At 53.2% G+C, this 17370-nt stretch overlaps 2 protein-coding genes across 2 annotated transcripts; one reads left to right on the plus strand and one right to left on the minus strand.

Moving 5' to 3' along the window:
• Nucleotides 1-6309: 6309 nt before the first annotated feature.
• Nucleotides 6310-10747, plus strand: WDR38 (WD repeat domain 38). Its single transcript, XM_059926688.1, is given in 10 exon segments — nucleotides 6310-6378; nucleotides 7259-7369; nucleotides 8723-8849; nucleotides 8964-9038; nucleotides 9041-9060; nucleotides 9413-9493; nucleotides 9701-9832; nucleotides 9962-10111; nucleotides 10533-10580; nucleotides 10673-10747. Coding segments are annotated over 10 exon segments (888 nt in total).
• Nucleotides 10748-11048: 301 nt separating this feature from the next.
• Nucleotides 11049-15700, minus strand: RPL35 (ribosomal protein L35). The gene is made up of 4 exons (XM_059925595.1): nucleotides 15622-15700; nucleotides 15013-15149; nucleotides 13758-13839; nucleotides 11049-11231 (listed from the first exon to the last, which is right to left on the minus strand). Exons 1-4 carry the CDS (start codon nucleotides 15622-15624, stop codon nucleotides 11082-11084), a joined length of 372 nt encoding a protein of 123 aa, XP_059781578.1. The 5' UTR covers nucleotides 15625-15700; the 3' UTR covers nucleotides 11049-11081.
• Nucleotides 15701-17370: the final 1670 nt, after the last annotated feature.

The following is a 17370-nucleotide window of genomic DNA, read 5'->3' on the forward strand; positions in this document are numbered from 1 at the left end:
GGGGCTTGGGACAATGAGTGACTCTCTTATCCTCAGGCTAGTCTTTAACATTGTTGTGTCCGGGATGTTTTAAGAATTAAAAAAAATTAAAGAAATGAAATAGCATAAAAGTCCTCTCTGGCTGGGCTGTGGCCCAGACTCCACAAGCTGCATGGGCCTGTTACAGAGGCCCTGCCCAGCTGTACACCCGGCCCACCACATTCCGTCTTCATCTGGACCTGGCATCAGGAGGGTGGTGTGTTCGAGAACTCCATGGTGCTCGTCCCAGGGCCTCAGAGGTTTCTCCGTCTCTGTAAGAGTCACTGGAACATGGGAGAGGCCCAAGGGGCCTGTGGGCAAGAGTCGCTGAACACAAGAGCTTGGAGCGCAGGCATGGGGCCTCAGCCCACGCTAGTTACAGGGAGTGGTGGTCAGGCCCCCTGAGCGTCTCAGGTTCCTTCTGGCACCTGGGTCACTTTGCTACCCAAACAGGAAAAAAGTCTTAGAAAAAAACACACTAAAAATATAACAAGGTAAATAAAACCAAGTCTCTAGATCTAGCAAATTGTACCCCAAGAGAGCCCGAGTGGAAGGTGTGACTGACACTACAGAGGCCAGAAGCCAGGAGAGAAGAAAGCACCATCATCCCACTTTTTTAGAAAGGATGAGTCCCCCAGTCATGGACCAGCTAGCCCATTATTAATTGCCAAGAAATTCTGGACGGATCATTTGGTAATGATTTGAGAGCGCTCAGAAAAGGAAGTGGTGACCAGAAATGCCAAAAAGGGTCACTGGGAATTAAATCAAATTGCTCTTGCCTCTCTGCTTTAATAACAGGGCAACTGCACCCAATCCAGATATATTAATACCTGGGTTTCTGTAAGACCTGGCAGTTCGTCTATGTATCTTTGGGGCTACAGTGGAAAAATGTGGACTCACGATGTAATAATGCTTTAGTAACAGCTGACTAACCCGGAGCACTTACTACGTGCAGGATACTATTCCAAGCACTTTGCATGTATTAACTCAATCCTCAAAGCAAACCTTACAAGATGAGTATTAATCATCCTCATCGTAAACATGAGGAAAACGAAGCACCGAACAGTTAGGTAACTTGCCCTAGGTCACTGCTGGTAGGTGATGAAGTCAAATTTGAATACAGCTGTCTGGCCCCTGAGCCCACAGGTGCACAGCTGATTTTAAACTGACCTAGAGACCCCCACTGATTAACAGGGGAGAGTGGAGGTGGGGGTGGAAGTCCAGATCTCATCGGGACGGGCAATCAAGATGCTCTGCCCTGGCTGAGGAGTGGGCACCTGACTCCCGCTGGGCCAATCATATGATCTCCAAAGATCTGGAAGTGCCCAGGCTTCACCCTGGATTCTCTGCCCTGTTTCCTGTCCTTCCCTGGCTGGCAGTGTTACAGTCCTTCCCACCTTTGATTTCTCCCCCCTCACCCAGCCCCTTCCCCTATGGTCCCTTTTGGCCATCGATGGTTTCTGCCATTTACAACCAGAGACCCCTGCTTGAGGCAGGAGCTCATAGCTCTCCTCTTGACTCAAATCTACCTCTAAGGCAAGTGGTCCTCCCCTAACCAGACCATTAGCGATGGGTGTGGATGGGTGCAAAAAAAGTGAGAATCTCCAGTGATAGACCACAGGGCTCTGTCCTTATCCTTGTCCCGTTGATCATCATGTTCGCAATTTGGATTTAGAATACAGAAGGCCTACTCATAAAATTCGCAGCTGCCACAGTGCCAGAATTAATGCTTTGTGCAATGGCAGCCAGACTTACAATGCTTTCAAGACTAGATTGCTGGATGGGATCCAAAGAGATGACATTTAACCAGCATAATGTAAGGTCTTTCGTGTTTCCGAAGAATCCATTGTGCAAGTACCAGATCAGGGAGGGAGGTGACTGGACAGTAGTTCATGGGAAAAAGCTCCCACCGCAAATTCAGTGAGTCACCAGAATAAAGTAGCTGTTGAAAACACAAATGACCCTGGTAATGCAGGCTGCGTTACTAGAGTTGGAGAAAACTGGAGATGACAGTCCCTTTCAACTTGGCACTTGCCAGTCCCTCCAAAGAGCATGTTTCCAGTTCTGATCTTCATACTTTTGGAGGGACAGTGACAAATACAGTGCATTCCAATAAGGGTGGCCGAGGTTGTGCGGAAAGGACTGAGACTCAAGGGTGTTGATCACCCTTAGGTGATCCCTGCGTGCAGGGGAGTCCCAGAAAAGACGCCCCAAAGGCAAAACATTAGGGGACCAGCTGTGGAAATTACAGAGATGTTTTGATCAAAGCCCTTGGGATGGCAAATAACCTAAACCACTGGAGCTTACTCAGCAAAGCAAGGAATTGACTCTAAGGAAACAGGTGTGTTTTAGGACGGCAGCCTCGGGGACTGGAGCTGGGAGCTGGAAAGCTGACAGGAAGCAGGGCATCTGACCCTCCACCTCTCTCTCCTCTCTGCTCTCTTGCTACAAAATTTTTCTCTGCTTCCTGGGGCACTGTTGGAAACCGCATCCTAGCCCTGGCACCACGTAATCCACCAAACTGCTCAGGCCTGGGGGGTGATGGGGACAAAGAATGGGGGAGAAGGTGAGGAAGCCAGAAGAGGGCAGGAGAGGTGGGCAGGGGCCAAACAGGCAGGCCAGTTATTAAAGAATAATCCAACAAACACCTGGGTGCCCACTGTCCAGCTTCAAGCGCAAATATCACCAGGAGCAAGTACTCTTCAAGGCCCCCTGAATCCCCTTCCTGCCTCTCCCCACAGTTAACCCCTCTGGAGGTTTAGGAATTACTCATTCTTGCTTTTCTTTATAGTTTCAGTATATATGGATGTATACCTGAGAAACGGAAGGTTGCCTTTGGCACATCTTGATTTTTATATGAGGGGGATCATACTTAAAGTGTCTTCTGCCATGTTGCTTTTTTGCTGAGCATTTTTTTTCCGGTTGCGCTTCATGGCATGTGGAATGTGGGATCTTAGTTCCCCGACCAGGGATGGAACATGTGCCCCCCACAGTGTAAGCTTGGAGTCTTAACCACTGGACCGCCGGGAAGTCCCTTTTGCTGAGCATTTTGTCAGATGTTTGCATTTTGATATGCAGAGCTGTAGTTTGTTCATTTCCCTGACTTTTGTAGCTTTCATTGTTTGACGGTACAACCATTTATTTCTACAGTCTTTGACTATTCAGGTTGTTTCCAGCCTTCTGGAACTACAAACAGGGCTGGATGTGTCCCTGGGAGTGGAACTGCAGACGCAGCCTGGGCCCATCTTCTACTGTATGAGCGTAAGGTAGATTCTGACTCACTCAGGACTTTCCAACAGCCTGATGGGATAGGCTGTCCTGCAGGGTAGTGAGATCACATTCACAGGGGTGAGAGCTGTGTGTTGGGGGTGGGGCAGAGGCTCATACCCCAACCTCCCCAAGCTTTATTGAAAGAGTGTCTGGTGCAAGGAATGAGCTGGGGGCTTAGGGGTTATCGGACATGGGTTTAAATCTCAGCTCTACTACTCTTGAACTGTGTGACCTTGAGCAAGTCATTTTCCTTTCTGAATCTCTAGTTTTCTCTTTAAAATGGCTGTGTACCTATAGCAGTTTCAGAGGGAACCAAGGAGCCTGGGAAGGCAGATACTTTGAGGAAATGAAGAGAGGCGAAGCTGGTCCCAGGACCGTGGGTTACCTTCAGGGGATGGAGTGAGTGGGAAAGTTCAGCACAGAGCCCCCTCCCCAGGCAATCTGGGCTGAGGGAAGAGAGAATATGGCAGGCTCCCTGAGAATGAACAGATAGTCAAGGGTGGAAAATATCCCCCAAAACCTCTCTTGGAGTGGCTAGAACCTGAGTGACTCGATCCCACAGGCAGAGCCTGAGCCAGTGAAATACTTCTGCTGCCACCATAACTGTGACCCACCCATCCTCACTCCTTCCCCTTGCTGCCACGGACCACATCCTGCAGGTTCAGCCCCTGCCCAAACCCAGGGTTGGCCATACCTTCAGCCCCTGCTGGGCATGAAGCCAGACAGCTCCTGATTACAAGGTCCTCTCTACATCATGAGGTGTACCTGGGCTGTGGGCCCCTTGGGTGATGGCTTAGGGCATTCGGAGCCTGACAAAGGGCATCCGAAGCTTTAGCTTCAAGTATTTTAAGCTAAAGTGACGAAGATGGATGTCACCCCCCCACCCCACCATTCTCTGAGCACTTACTGCACACCAGGTACCCTTAACAGGCACCATCTCACCAACTCTTGACAAGGCAACCACTGTCAGCACTCCCATTTTAGAGATTAGGAAACCAAGGCACTGAATGATCAGTTAGCTTGCCCAAGGTTGCAGAGCTAGTAGTTGGCAGAACCTGGGTTTAACCCAGAACTGTGGCTTTAACACCCTATCTTTGGGAAGGGAGCTCTGACTTAGTCTGGGAGCTGGGCAAGGGAAGTCCAGTCCAGGGGAAGTGATACTAGAGCTAGATCCCAAGGTAAGTGTTAGGCCAAGAGGGTGGGAAACACCGTGTGCACGGGCCCAGGGTGGGAGTGAAGATGGAGGGATAGAAGAAAGAGCCCACGTGGATAAGTTCAGGGAGTAAGATGGGGCAGGGGACAGGGGCAGAATGAAGCAGGAGAGGTGGACATGATGCTTTGGTCTCTGAGGGCTCTGGAATTCATGGTGGGTGATTCCAACCATAGACTCCTGGGTCAAGCAGAAACATTTTAACCCCAGCTACACTGCTATGGGCTGAGTGGTCGCTGGGCCTGGTGGACAAGGTCTATCCAGGGGACTCTGGGAGTGATGGGCTGGGCTGGGGAAGGCGGTTCTGGGCACTTCAGGTAAAGCAGGAGCAGCTAGGTGGCTGGGGCGTGGGCTGCAGGGCGCCTAAGCAGACAGAAGGGGGAGAGGGCCTGGGGAGCCAGCTATGGGGGAGCCCTGTTCAGGACTCATGTCTGGAGCTGGGGGGATGGGTGGCCATATAGGCCCAGATGGGTCCCTGGGGAGCCAATTCAGTGACCTGGGCCCTTTGGGAGTTAGAATGAGGGTGGGGCAGCCTCAAAGCCACCATTGTCGCCCCCTCGCCCGCCTGTCTAGGACCTAAAATAGAGCAGGAGAATGGCAGATCTCCGTGAGAAGCATTTCTGGCAAAGAGGTCTGGGAGGAGGGGTGTGAATCACCACTGGGAAGACCTCAGTTTGAAGCTCACAAAGCCCAGCTGTCCCAGCCCCATCCCCAGGGAGCCTGGAATCCACTGGCAAGTTGGGGAGTGGGGTACCTCAGTCCTGCTCCTGTCCAACTGTGGGGAGGGGACTGGGTTCTGGCCCCAGCTCTGCCATGGAGGTGCTGGATGACTGGGCCAAATCTGCCACCTCAGGGCCTGTTTCCCAGGCTTCATCTGCTATGAGGCCCCTGGAATTCACGGCAGGTGGTCCTAATATAGGCCTCAGGGTCAGACAGACATGGGATGAGGTCCCAATTCCTTTCCTATTGGCTGAGTGACCTTGAGCAAGTCCCCCCACCTCCTGGAGCCTCAGTTTCCTCATCTGAAAAATGGACATTGAAACCAAGTCCTGTTCTTTCTGGGTTTCAGCTGAACTATCCAACAAGGCTCTTGACAGCTCCTGGGGCCTCCCTCCATGTCCTCCAATGGCACACTTTGTGCTGCCAGGAATGTTAACAGTGACCCCACTTTTTAATGTCCTGTGCTTTGCATACTGCCTCTGGCTCTCCACATCCTGGAGGGCTGATATGAATATCGTTTCCAGCCCTCTCCATGGGAGATCTTCAGCCTCAGTACTGGCCACTCCTGGAGGAAAGGGGTCTTGGATCCCGGCTGGGCCCTCATGGGCACCTACCTTGTGTCATGCCTGGAACCCTGGGGGGGCAGGGTTGAGCCTCCCCTTTGTGCAGATGGGGAAACCTGATCGTCTCAAACTGTGCACCGGTTCGGTGCAGCTGCAGAGGCAGGCGCGGTTGTGTGGGGCTGGCGTGCCCTCTAGCGGCCACCGTGCGCCACATTCCGCCCCGCGGCCAGAGATGCCCAAGGTCCGACTGGCAGCCGTCGACTGGCAGGGAAGTTCCTTCTTGGAGCCATCCGCGGTCCAGCCTGCTGCTGCCCCACCTCCCCCGGGCTGACAACAGTCTCTCCCAAGGCTCTCTCCTCTCATGGTTCCCCAGAGACCCCACAGCTGCTGCGCGCCCCGTCCCGATTGCCATGGAGACCGCTTATACACAGTTTCCCCCTTCCCCTCCACTTTGTCCTAAGTAAGGCCGGCAGGCCCGACCAGCGCCCGCCTAGGAGGGAGCCCGCCGGGGCGGGCGGCCGCGGGCCCATGAACAGCAGGGACCCAGGGACGCTGGCCGTGGAGAGAGTGAAATTCTTCGGCCGGCACCGCGGGGAGGTGAGGCCCTGTAGATCTCTGCCCAGATCTTAGGCTTCTTGGCTTTAGAGTGGTTCCTGGTTCTGTGTAGTGAGAGCCCGAGTGTTCTCTGGGCTCCAGTTGCAGAATGGGCTCTAGAATTCTAAGCACTGGTTCCAGAGGGGGCTCAAACTCCCGGCTGATTCCGGTGCTCTTTGGATTCTGGCTTAAGAGGGAACTCAGGGCTTAGAGTAGATTTTGCACTAGTTCTGGGCTTCAGCTCTAGAATGGGCTCTTGGCTTCGAGAAGGCTCCAGCCTCTGGCTTCAATGAGGACTCGCTCTGAGCTTCAGGTTCTGGTTTTTTTTTTTTTTTTTTTTAATTTTTGGCTGTGTTGGGTCTTCGTTGTTGCCCACGGGTTTTCTTTAGTTGCGTCAGCGGGTGCTACTCTTTGTTGCGATGTGGGGGCTTCTCATTGCAGCAGCTTCTCTTGTTGTGGAGCACGGGCTCTAGGCACGCAGGCTTCAGTAGCTGTGGCACACGGGCTCAGTAGTTATGGCTCGCAGGCTCTAGAGTGCAGGCTCAGTAGTTGTGGCACACTGTCTTAGTTGCTTTGCAGCATGTGGGATCTTCCCAGACCAGGGCTTGAACCCGTGTGCCCTGCATTGGCAGGTGGATTCTTAACCACTGCGCCACCAGGGAAGCCCCAGGCTCTGGTCTTACAGGACAGCAGAGAGGGCTCCAAGCCCTTGGCTCTCCTGCAGGGTGGTTCCTGAGTTCTAGTTGTTGAGAGAGGCTTGAAGTCCAAGCTCCAACCCCAGGCTCCTGGGGCAGTATTTACGGCTGGCCCAGGAGTCTGGGGTTAGGGATGAGCAAAAAGGTGTTTCTTGCCCCAGGATAGGACTTTTGTGCTCTCCTTGCAGGTCAACTCTTCTGCCTTCTCTCCCAATGGCCAGAAGCTGCTCACAGCCGCCGAGGACGGCTGTGTATATGGATGGGACACCCAGAGTGGGCGGTTGCTGTGGAGACACAGGTGGGGCTCTTCACCCCAGACGGGGAGACTGAGGCCCATGGCCCTGTTGTGGCGTTCTACAGTACCTACCACAATGACCTCTGACATCTGAGCTGAGCATCCATGCAAGACAGCCCGGGCAGGGCAGGGCAGGGGCAGGAGGGCAAGGAGACAGGACCTGGTCCCTGGGGTCCTGAGCCTCTGACTCTGACAGACCTGGACTCAAATCCTACCACTTAAAAAAAAAAAATCTTGGGCTTCCCTGGTGGCGCAGTGGTTGGGAATCTGCCTGCCAATGCAGGGGACACGGGTTCGAGCCCTGGTCTGGGAAGATCCCACATGCCGCGGAGCAACTGGGCCCGTGAGCCACAATTACTGAGCCTGCGCGTCTGGAGCCTGTGCTCCGCAACAAGAGAGGCCGCGATAGTGAGAGGCCCGCGCACCGCGATGAAGAGTGGCCCCCGCTTGCCGCAACTATAGAAAGCCCTCGCACAGAAACGAAGACTCAACACAGTCATAAATAAATAAATAAATAAATAAAAGAACATGAATTTCTAAAAAAAAAAAATCTTTAAAAATCTACATAATACCCTATTAACCATTTTAAAGTGTACAGTTCAGTAAAGTACATTCACATTGTTGTGCACCTAGCTTCCAGAACTCTCTTCATATCTTGCAAAACTGAAACTCTATACGCATTAAACTCCCCATTCCTCCCTTTTCCCAGCCCGACAACCACTGTCCTGCCTTCTGTCTCCAATTTGACTAAGTACAATACCTGGTATAAGTGGAATCATACACTATTTCTTTTGGTGACTGATTTCACTTAGCATAGTGTCCTTAAGGTTCATCTATGTTTACCCACTTTTTTGACTGTGATTGCACTCAAGTCATGTCACCTTCTCTGCACCTCTTATTTCCTCTTCAGAATGGGGTAATAGTTGCTACCCTATAGGATGAGATAATGCAAGCAAAGTGCCTGGCACCCAGTAAGAACTCAATAGACATAACTTATAATTATTAAGAAGACAAGAAAAAACAAATCTGGTAATTATAGGGCAGACTGATTCATGTTGTAATAGGGAAAGTCCAGGGGCTGGGGAGCTCAAAGAGGGTAATGAACCTACGCTGAGCTATCAAGGCGTTTCTGGGACGTGCTTGCATTTGAATTGGGTATTGATCTTCCAAATAGGCAAACTGAGTTGGGCATTTCAGACCAAGGCATGGAAGCCCAGGAATTTTCCAGGTGGCTGGAGGGTGAGGGTTATAAGGAAGTGAGGAGAGGGGCGGTAGGCAACGAGACTGAAGAAACTAGCAGGGGTTAGACTGCAAGGGCCAGAGGTGGAGCGCAGTGCCCCGTTCCTTGACCACGGCCGCCCACCCAGGCCCCGTGAGGTTCTGCCGCTCCTCCCCCCATGGCTGCCTCTTTGCCAGCACCTCCTGTGACTGCACCATCCGCCTGTGGGATGTAGCAGAAGCCAAGTGTCTGCAGGTCCTACAGGGTGAGTGGGCTGGGTGGGACTGGGAGCCAAGCAGCCAGGCCTGGGTTCCCTTTCGGACCCTGCTGTGTCCTGTGCCACCTCGCCCCTGCCTCGCCGCCTGGCCGGTGCCTGCAGGTCACCAGCGGAGTGTGGAGACCATCAGCTTCAGCCCTGACGCAAAGCAACTGGCATCAGGCGGCTGGGACAAGAGGTGATGCTCTGGGAGGTGCAGGTAGGTGGAGGGGCAGCCAGTGAGGCCTGGGATCCAGGGATGCACACCAACCACAGCGGACACACCTTCCAACTGGGAAAGGTTGTTCCATCTTTCCCACACCTGGCATCCCATCCCCTTGCATCTGGCTGCAGCTACCTCCCCAGGTCCCCTCCCCCCACCCTCGTGCCTCCAGACCTCCACCACGAGGTTTCCCCTGCCTGTACTGCCCTCCTCTCCTGCCAAGGCCCGGGAAGCCTCCCGTAACCCCTATGCTGCATCACACTACCCAGGCAGCCCCACAAGGAGGGCCTGGGTCTGACCCACCTGAGGCAGAGAACCTGGCACGCAGCCTCTGGGCTCTTTCCTCCAGTCAGGCCAGGTGCTGCGCCACTTGGTGGGACACGGAGACTCTGTCCCAAGCAGTGACTTCACACCCAGCTCAGACTGCTCGGTGAGCCACACCTCTGCCCGGGGCCCCACCTCAGTGGCCTAACAGTGGTTAGAATTCTACACCTTGACAGTGACTTAGCTCTTCTGAGCCTGTCCCCTCCTCTGTAAGATGGGGATTCAGCAGGGCTTGGTGAGATGGTGCCTGCATTCTGTGAGCCTAGCCAGTCGGGGAACCGGGAGGCGCCGTGCTCATGGCAGCTATCTGCAGGCCACTGGCTCTTGGGATTCCACCATCCGCATGTGGGACGTTCGGGCAGGGACCCCAGTGATCTTCCACCAGGAGCTGGAGGGCCACAGTGGCAACGTCAGCTGACTGTGCTACTCAGCATCCGGCCTATTGGTGGGCTGGGCTGCCTGGGTTCCAGGGCGGCCCCTTGCTGACTACAACTCTTTTTGAGGGTCACAGGCCATTTTGAGGGCAGAGTATGCAGGCCCCAAACCTCTATGCTTAGAGCTGTCTTCTGTCCAGGCGTCCGGCTCCTGGGATAAGACTATCCACACCTGGAAGCCCTCAACCGGAAGCCTGCTTGTCCAGCTCAAGGGCCACATCACCTGGGTGAAGAGCAGAGCTTTCTCCCCTGATGGGCTGCAGCTGGCCAGCACTGGCTACTCCTACATGGTAACCCCACCCCATCAGGCCTTCCTTCCTGCGAACTCCTACCCCACATCCTCCCTACCGGAGCCCTCAGCACCCCATGTCCAGAAATGTCCACATCCCTATCTGCCCTAAATAGGAGGCTACCAAGGGCAGGACACAGGTGCCAACCACTTCCTTACCAAATGCCTGGCACTAAGGTCTGCACTGGCCCAAATGTTAGTGGCACTGACATTTCTATGACTCAGCTTCGGGGGAAAGGAAAGTATTGCACTGAATTTCTGCATCAGATATTACGTAGCCCTTGTTAAACACACTTCACAGACAACAAAACCCAGATCAAGAAGTTAACATGTTGGCTAAGACTCACCCCAAGGTGATTTTGTCAAAGACACCAGACTTGCCTATGAGACTTCCCTGCCCTCCAGCTTGTTTTGATTTCCAGCTCAAAGTCTGGGACTGCAATACAGGAAAGTGCATTGAGACCCTGAAAGTAAGGTCTGTGGCTATAACAAACAAGGGTGCAGGGGAAGGCCTGCTAGGGGAGGCCCGCACCCCCAGAGCCCCATACCATGCTTTTGGCAGGGAGTCCTGGATGTGGCCCACGCCTGTGTCTTTACCCCAGATGGGAAACTCTTAGTGTCTGGAGCTGCTGCTTAGGCAAAATGCCAAGTTCACTGCAAATCACCCAGAGCTGCTCAAACAGAACATCACTACCTATGGCTCTCAAGACCTTCAACCCCTGCTTCTCCCTGCCCAGGGGGCACAGGACCAAAGTAACCATAAGAGAGTGCCCAATAGGCCCCTGTGGCCAGGGCTGCCATGGCCCCCCACCAGGGCCGCCAACAGCAGCAGGCCAGCCTGCTGGGATCCATCGGACACCCGGTAACCATAACCAGGGCCACACCAGCCCACCTCTCCAGCACTTAGTCGAAACCCCTATAAACACAAAGCAACACCAGCCAGTTTGTTTGTTTTATTGACACCTGGATGCTCAGGCCTTGACCGCGTACTTCCGGAGCGGGTACAGCCGCTCCTTCCGCTGCTGCTTCTTGGTCTTCAGGTTCTCTTCGTGTTTGTTGAGCCGGCGGCGCATGGCACGCGTTTTCTTGGGCCGCAGATCCAGGGGCTTGTACTTCTTGCCCTGGGTGAGGGGGAGCAGGGGGAACATGAGGACCAGGGTTTGGGAGCTACTGTGGTAGCTGAGGAAGCCACAGAGTCGGAACTGAGATGCTGGGACGTGCCTGGGGAGATGCGAGTGTGAGGAGCTGTATGACACCCAGCCCAGGAGGGGACTGGAGACTGAAGTGTTGCCAGGCCATACTTTGCTTCCTAGCTCTTTAATTCCCCCAAGTTCACGGTTGGGAAGGACTGTCCTCATTTTCTTTAAGTATATTGATTTGCTGGGCTAAGAAGTAATTTTGCCCAAATCTCAGCGAAGATGTAGTGGAACTTGGGGGGCACACCCAAGTCAACCCACTCCCTACTTGGTGCTCTTTCCACCAGATTCCCAGATGTGGAATCAACATCACACCCCAACCCAGCAAGGGATGTTTGGTACCCACCAAGTCCTGGGGGCATTTCCTGTTATCTTGGCTTAAATTATGTGTGTGTGTATGGGAGGGTGAGATGTGCAGCTTAAGCTGGTGCTCGATTTATCTGAAGGACCTGCCAGGTACCTGTGGTGACATTCCCACCGAACACATGCATCTCAGAGGGAAGATCTGGCTTGGCCAAGACCATCCTGCTATGAGGGGCAAAGCCCCCCTTCCTGACTTGGCTCCTGCTCTCAGACCTTTATCAGGGCATTGTCTCTCCATCTCTGCTCCCACTCGTTCCCACCCCACTTCCTCCTCAGTGAGCCAGTCTAGGCTAAGGCAGCTCTCATGGTCCCCTTTGTTCTGCAAAGGTCCCCTGGGGCCTCTTCAGTTTGAGGCCCTGTGCTGGGTGCTGGCTTAGCTACAAATGAGACCTGCTCCCTGCTCAAGGAGCTCCCAGCGCAGCGGAAAACAGAAAACACGTGGTGCATCAGTGTGGAGGAGGAAAGAGATTAAGGAAGGTTTCACCTAAATGACTGACAACAGCCTTGAAAGCAACAGGCACGTCAACTGAAAGAGAAACCAGAGTGGGCACAAAAGCCCTGAAGAGTGACAGCTCAGGCTGGGAGCTGCCAACAGCCTGGAGGGGTAGGCACATGGCAGGCGTATGTGAGCTAAGCGGGGTTCAGGTCATGAACAGCCTCAGTGCAGAGAACTGCAGGGAAAAAGCTAAGCAGGAGATGAGGGCAAGCTCTGAGGTGGGGGGGTGGGGTGGGGGGGTGGACCTGGAAGCATGAATGTCTGTCCACCCACATCCCTCGTAACAGTTGGTACAGGTCAGGGCTTCATCTGTTTCCAATTTACCAAGCACCTTCGAGCTCTGCTGTCCAAGAAAGTGGCCACTAGCCACACACACTGTTTACATCCTTCAGTCACTGTGGCCACATAAGCGCTTAATAGGCACGCATGGCCAGAGGTTACTGTATCGAACATCAACGTCTCTCATACAGAGACCTTACCTCTATCTCCAGGAGTCCCGCCTGGCTGTTTGGGGGAGTGTACTCACTGGATGGTCATGAAGGCAATTTTTCCAGGCCACAACTCTACATGGTCCCCTCAGAGCCTGATGAAAGCTCCAGACCCAATTCTCAGAAATACGTTCCCCCACACAAATGCACACACGTCCAGGGATGGCAGCAACCTTCCCCCCACATGCCGGTTTCTCTGGGCAGCTAGCCCTGGCACACTGTGATGACTTTTTTGATGTGTCAAACCCTCCAGCCATTCAAACACTAATTTGGGTATTGATATGAAGCCATCTTGCAGATGCTATCAAAGTCCCTAATCAGTCAGCTTTAATTAAGAGATTATCCAGAGTAATCTGGGTGGGCCTGATCCAATCAGTTGAAAGGCCTTAAAGGCAGGGCTGTGGCTTTCCCCAAGAAATCCACCTGAGGGCAGCAGCTTCAACCAAACCTTGAGCTCCAGCTTGCTCACGGATCCTCTCTTCCCGACAAGTGTGCCCCCCACCATCAAACAAGCCATTTCCTTGTAATAAACCAAATGTGTGCATACACAGTATATAGACTCTCCTACTGGTTCCATTTCACAGCTTGAACCCTGACAACACTAGTTTTAGGCACAAGACCAGAAAATGACTGTAAAAATTCTAGGCTGAGTGAGGGGCAGGCACCTGTGGAAAATCTCCAGGAAGCACTCAATCCACCCTTACCAAGACATGGTTTGGAACCTAGGCCCAATCCATTTACTGTAGGTGGCGCTGGGCAACTTAACCTCTCTAAGCACTGAGGTCCTCATTTGAAAAATGAGGATACCAGATGCTTGGCAGTGAATGACAGTGCTAGCAAGACCATTAAAACATTTAAACAAGACTGCCCAAACTCAGCTGGTGAGGTTTTATTCAAAACCCATCTCCAGCCAGACTCCCACATCTTTGATTTCTTGACAACTGCAGCCCCAAGGAAATGCAGTCTGCATGCCATATGCTAGTAAGAAGGCGAACACATCCACAAGCTGAGAAGTCTCTAGAAAGCCCAGTCCCAAGCACCCCAGCAGGAGAAGCTCACCATACTGCCCTTCTAGCCAAGCACCACCCTCCCTTAGCCACTAACCTTATAGAATTTCCTGAGGTTCTCTTTCTGAGTCTGGTTAATGACGGTGAGTACACGGGCGATGGATTTGCGAACAACTCGGCTACAAAACAGAGACATCAATAAAGATGGGGAAGACACACAGCACTCCCCAAGCTATCTATTTCAGGGCCTGACCCAGATGTCATAGGGCAGGGGCATTCCCCATCAGCTCACCCACATTCACCCAGGAGGTACCTAACCCAGTCCAGGAGGAAGGTGTACTGGAGGGAAGAGAGACAATAGATGAGTATCCCAGGAGTGGGGACATGGAACGGCTGGCACATCCAGTGCTTTCGAAGAGTTGTGAAGTATTCACTGAGAAGGCTTAATGAGGACAGGTGAAGGGCAGATCAGGAAAGATCTTCCATCCCAGGCCATATATCCTGAGGGCTATGAAGATGACCTAACCAATGCCGATCTGCCGATCTGAATGAGCTGACTGGAGGGAATCATGCCACAAGCTGGGCAACCAAGTTAAGCTTAGGGAGTCCCAGGAAGGGCCAATGGGGAGGGGACAAGGCTGAAGACAGGAACAGGCTGGGGATAAGTGAATTTGCAGTCATGTTGAATATGAGAGCTGCTTAGTAAATGACTGGTAAACACGGTCTTGAGGATTCAGCATGCACCACCACAGGAAAATTATTGGGTGCCCATTTTATAAAAGAGGAAAGAAAAACCTGGGTGGTGGGCCAATCTACCCACCAAGTAGGATGTGGCAGAAGCGGAATTTATGCCCAGGTTGACTAACTCCAAATCCATGTTCCTTTCACAAATCTTGATTCTTGCTCCACCCACGTACATCAGTAAGTTACACTACAACTCAAGTAAGGGGTGCAAGGGATCCCTCAACCAAGTGAGGGAGGATGAGGAAAAAAATCCAAGTGCTGGTGGGAGGTAGGAGAAAGGGATCAATGAGACATTCGAAGGTACCATTAAAATGAGTCTTCAGGGACACCCAGCTTTCTCCAGCCAGAGAAGCTGAAGGAGGTTACTCCAGGCAAAAGGACCACAGATCAAAGGCAGGTAAAGGCAGCAGGTAACCACACACCTGGGCGTGAGCAAGGGGAGCCTAGAGAGGCTGGCTAGGAAGGGCACGACATTCCGACCCACGGATGCATGGAATGGGCACTTAAACGGACACCTCCTTAAGCCAACTTCGAAAATCCACAAATGTTCCTGACGCATATGTATCCCCCACGCCCAGAGGGCCGTAGTCTGGCCTCCCGTCACTTACATCTTGGAGAGTTTGGAAGCCGCGCCGCCTGTTACTTTAGCCACGCGTAGCTGGGACAGCTCCACTTTCAGGTCCTCCAGCTGTTTCAGCAGCTCCTCCTTCTTCTTGCCGCGAAGGTCTCGAGCCTTAATCTTGGCCTGAGCGAAATAAAGGGTCTGGGTCAAACACCCGGCGGGGCGGTCTCCCCCTCGGCCACTTACCGAGCCTTCCACCGGCCATCGTTCCCTCCACCTGCGTCGTAATCAGCCCCTGGAGGGCGCGCGCCTCGCCCCGGGCCAGGAGCGCGCTGGAGGCCCAGCACTACAGTGCCTTGGGCAGGGCAACCCAGACCGCAGCAGGCGCGCCCTCGCCCAGGCCTGCTGCGAGGCTGGGCCACTATCCCCATTCCGCAGAGTGAAAGACGGAGGCCCCGGCAGCGCGCGCGCACCTCTCCTGGTCTAGGCCTGCGTGGGGAGAAAGCAAGAGGCCGGCTGGGGCGGCGCTAGGCCATTCCGCAGGGCCTCCCACAGGCCGGGCTGGTAGATGGGCTCTCAGGATTCGCCACGCGCCCCCCACCCCAGCCCCTGAGCCCCACAGCGCGCGGATGGCGCCCGATTTCCCTACACTCACCATGACTGTATAGTGAGCCTCCGCCGCCTTCTCGGAGGGAAAGAGGAAGGGGCGGGGCTGACCTCCACAACTACAACCGGGTGGCGGCGGGCGTGGTCAATAACGCTAGCGGGGGAGCCCTGGCTCCGCCCCTGTCGCCCCACCCCCGCGCGAGGAAAGCTGTGGTCCGGCGTGCCGAGCCCCGCCCCGAGGAGCCAGAGACCCGCCCAGCAGTGCCCGCGTCTTCTTCCCGCGCGCTGGAGAATGCTTGGGTTCGGTGTATTGCCCAGAGCAGCGCTGTGGGGAAATCGAGGCCTGGGGTGGCGGCAATTTACTGGACTAGTAAGGACTCGGATTCATCCATTCATTTATTCGTTCATTCATTCATTCGGTAAACCTTTGCAGGTCGCCCACTCTGTGCTACTCCGAGCTGGGCGCCGGTGTTCCGGGGGTACCGGGCATGAAGGTTGAGGGTTTTCAAAGATGAATTAACATGGCCTCTGCCTTGGAGGAATTTAAAGTGCAAGGTGGGCGGGGAAGGGCGGGATCAGACAACTATAATCCAACTGCATAAAAATTCTAGTGGAGACAGCATGCGTTAGGGGAAAGAGCATTCATGGCCTTTTCTTAGTGAACCTGACCCGGTTTCAAATTCTTATCCTGTTGCCTGGTGCTAGCTGACTCTCTGCAAATCCCTTCCCCTCCCTGAGTCTTAGTTTTCTCACCTGTGATATGAGGTATTTATAAGGATCAGGAATATAACATGTAAAACTCTTAGCACAAGACCTGATGCAGGACTTCCCTGGCGGTCCAGTGGTTAAGAGTCTGAAGTTCCAATGCACGGGGCACAGGTTCCATCCCTGGTCGGGGAACTAAGATCCCACATGCCGTGGGGCACGGCCAACAAAACAAAACACCTGATGCATAACAAGTGCTCAAAATATCATCACCATCAATATTCCCAGTTTAATGAACACTTGAGGTGGCCTGAAAGTTAAAGGGGGGATTTCACAAGAGAAAGTGCTCAGGCTTTCTGACTGGACAGTTGCATTGTTGCCCCAACCAGCAAGCATGAATCTGTGCTCTAGTGTCACTCCATTGCCCTTAACAAACGCACACCCACATGTTAGAGCTCTAGTTAAAGCCAGGTTGGCCCCTTGCTGCTGTCAGGTGTCTCCTCCAGGAAGCCTTCTCCCATCCCCTTATGGGTTTCCGTTAATGGATCGTAGCCTTGGACTAAATTGGGACACAGACCCCCCCTTGTGTGCGAAGCTTTCTGGGCAATCCTCTCTTTAGACCCAAACATACTGAATTAAAATGAAATTTATGTGTCTATCTCCACAGCCAGCCTGGAAGTTCCCCAGGGGTCAGAACCATGGCTGACACCTTGTTTGGTTTTTCTCATCTCCAGGCCCAGCATATGGATGCTTGTTGGATGAACTGAAATAATGAGCTTTGCCCAAGATCACAGGGAGGCATGCTTCCAGGAAGTGGAGGGAGGTGGGGAAGAGAGAGCAGAGGACATTCTTGGCATGGATTAGTCTTAAATGGAAGTTGAATGGTGCACAGGGACTTGACGGTCATATTTTCCAAATGCTTATAGTTCTATTAAAGATAATGATTGTGTACATCTTTTCTGAACTTGAAGTCACCTATGACTACCCTGTTTCTCTTACATGCCACATCCAACCCACTCCCAAATTCTGCAGCCTCTTTCTTCAAAATACCCAACCTCTTCCCAGGTTACTGGCACCTGCCTGGACTGAGCTG

Source organism: Balaenoptera ricei, chromosome 6, assembly GCF_028023285.1.
Source record: "Balaenoptera ricei isolate mBalRic1 chromosome 6, mBalRic1.hap2, whole genome shotgun sequence".
NCBI lineage: Eukaryota > Metazoa > Chordata > Mammalia > Artiodactyla > Balaenopteridae > Balaenoptera > Balaenoptera ricei.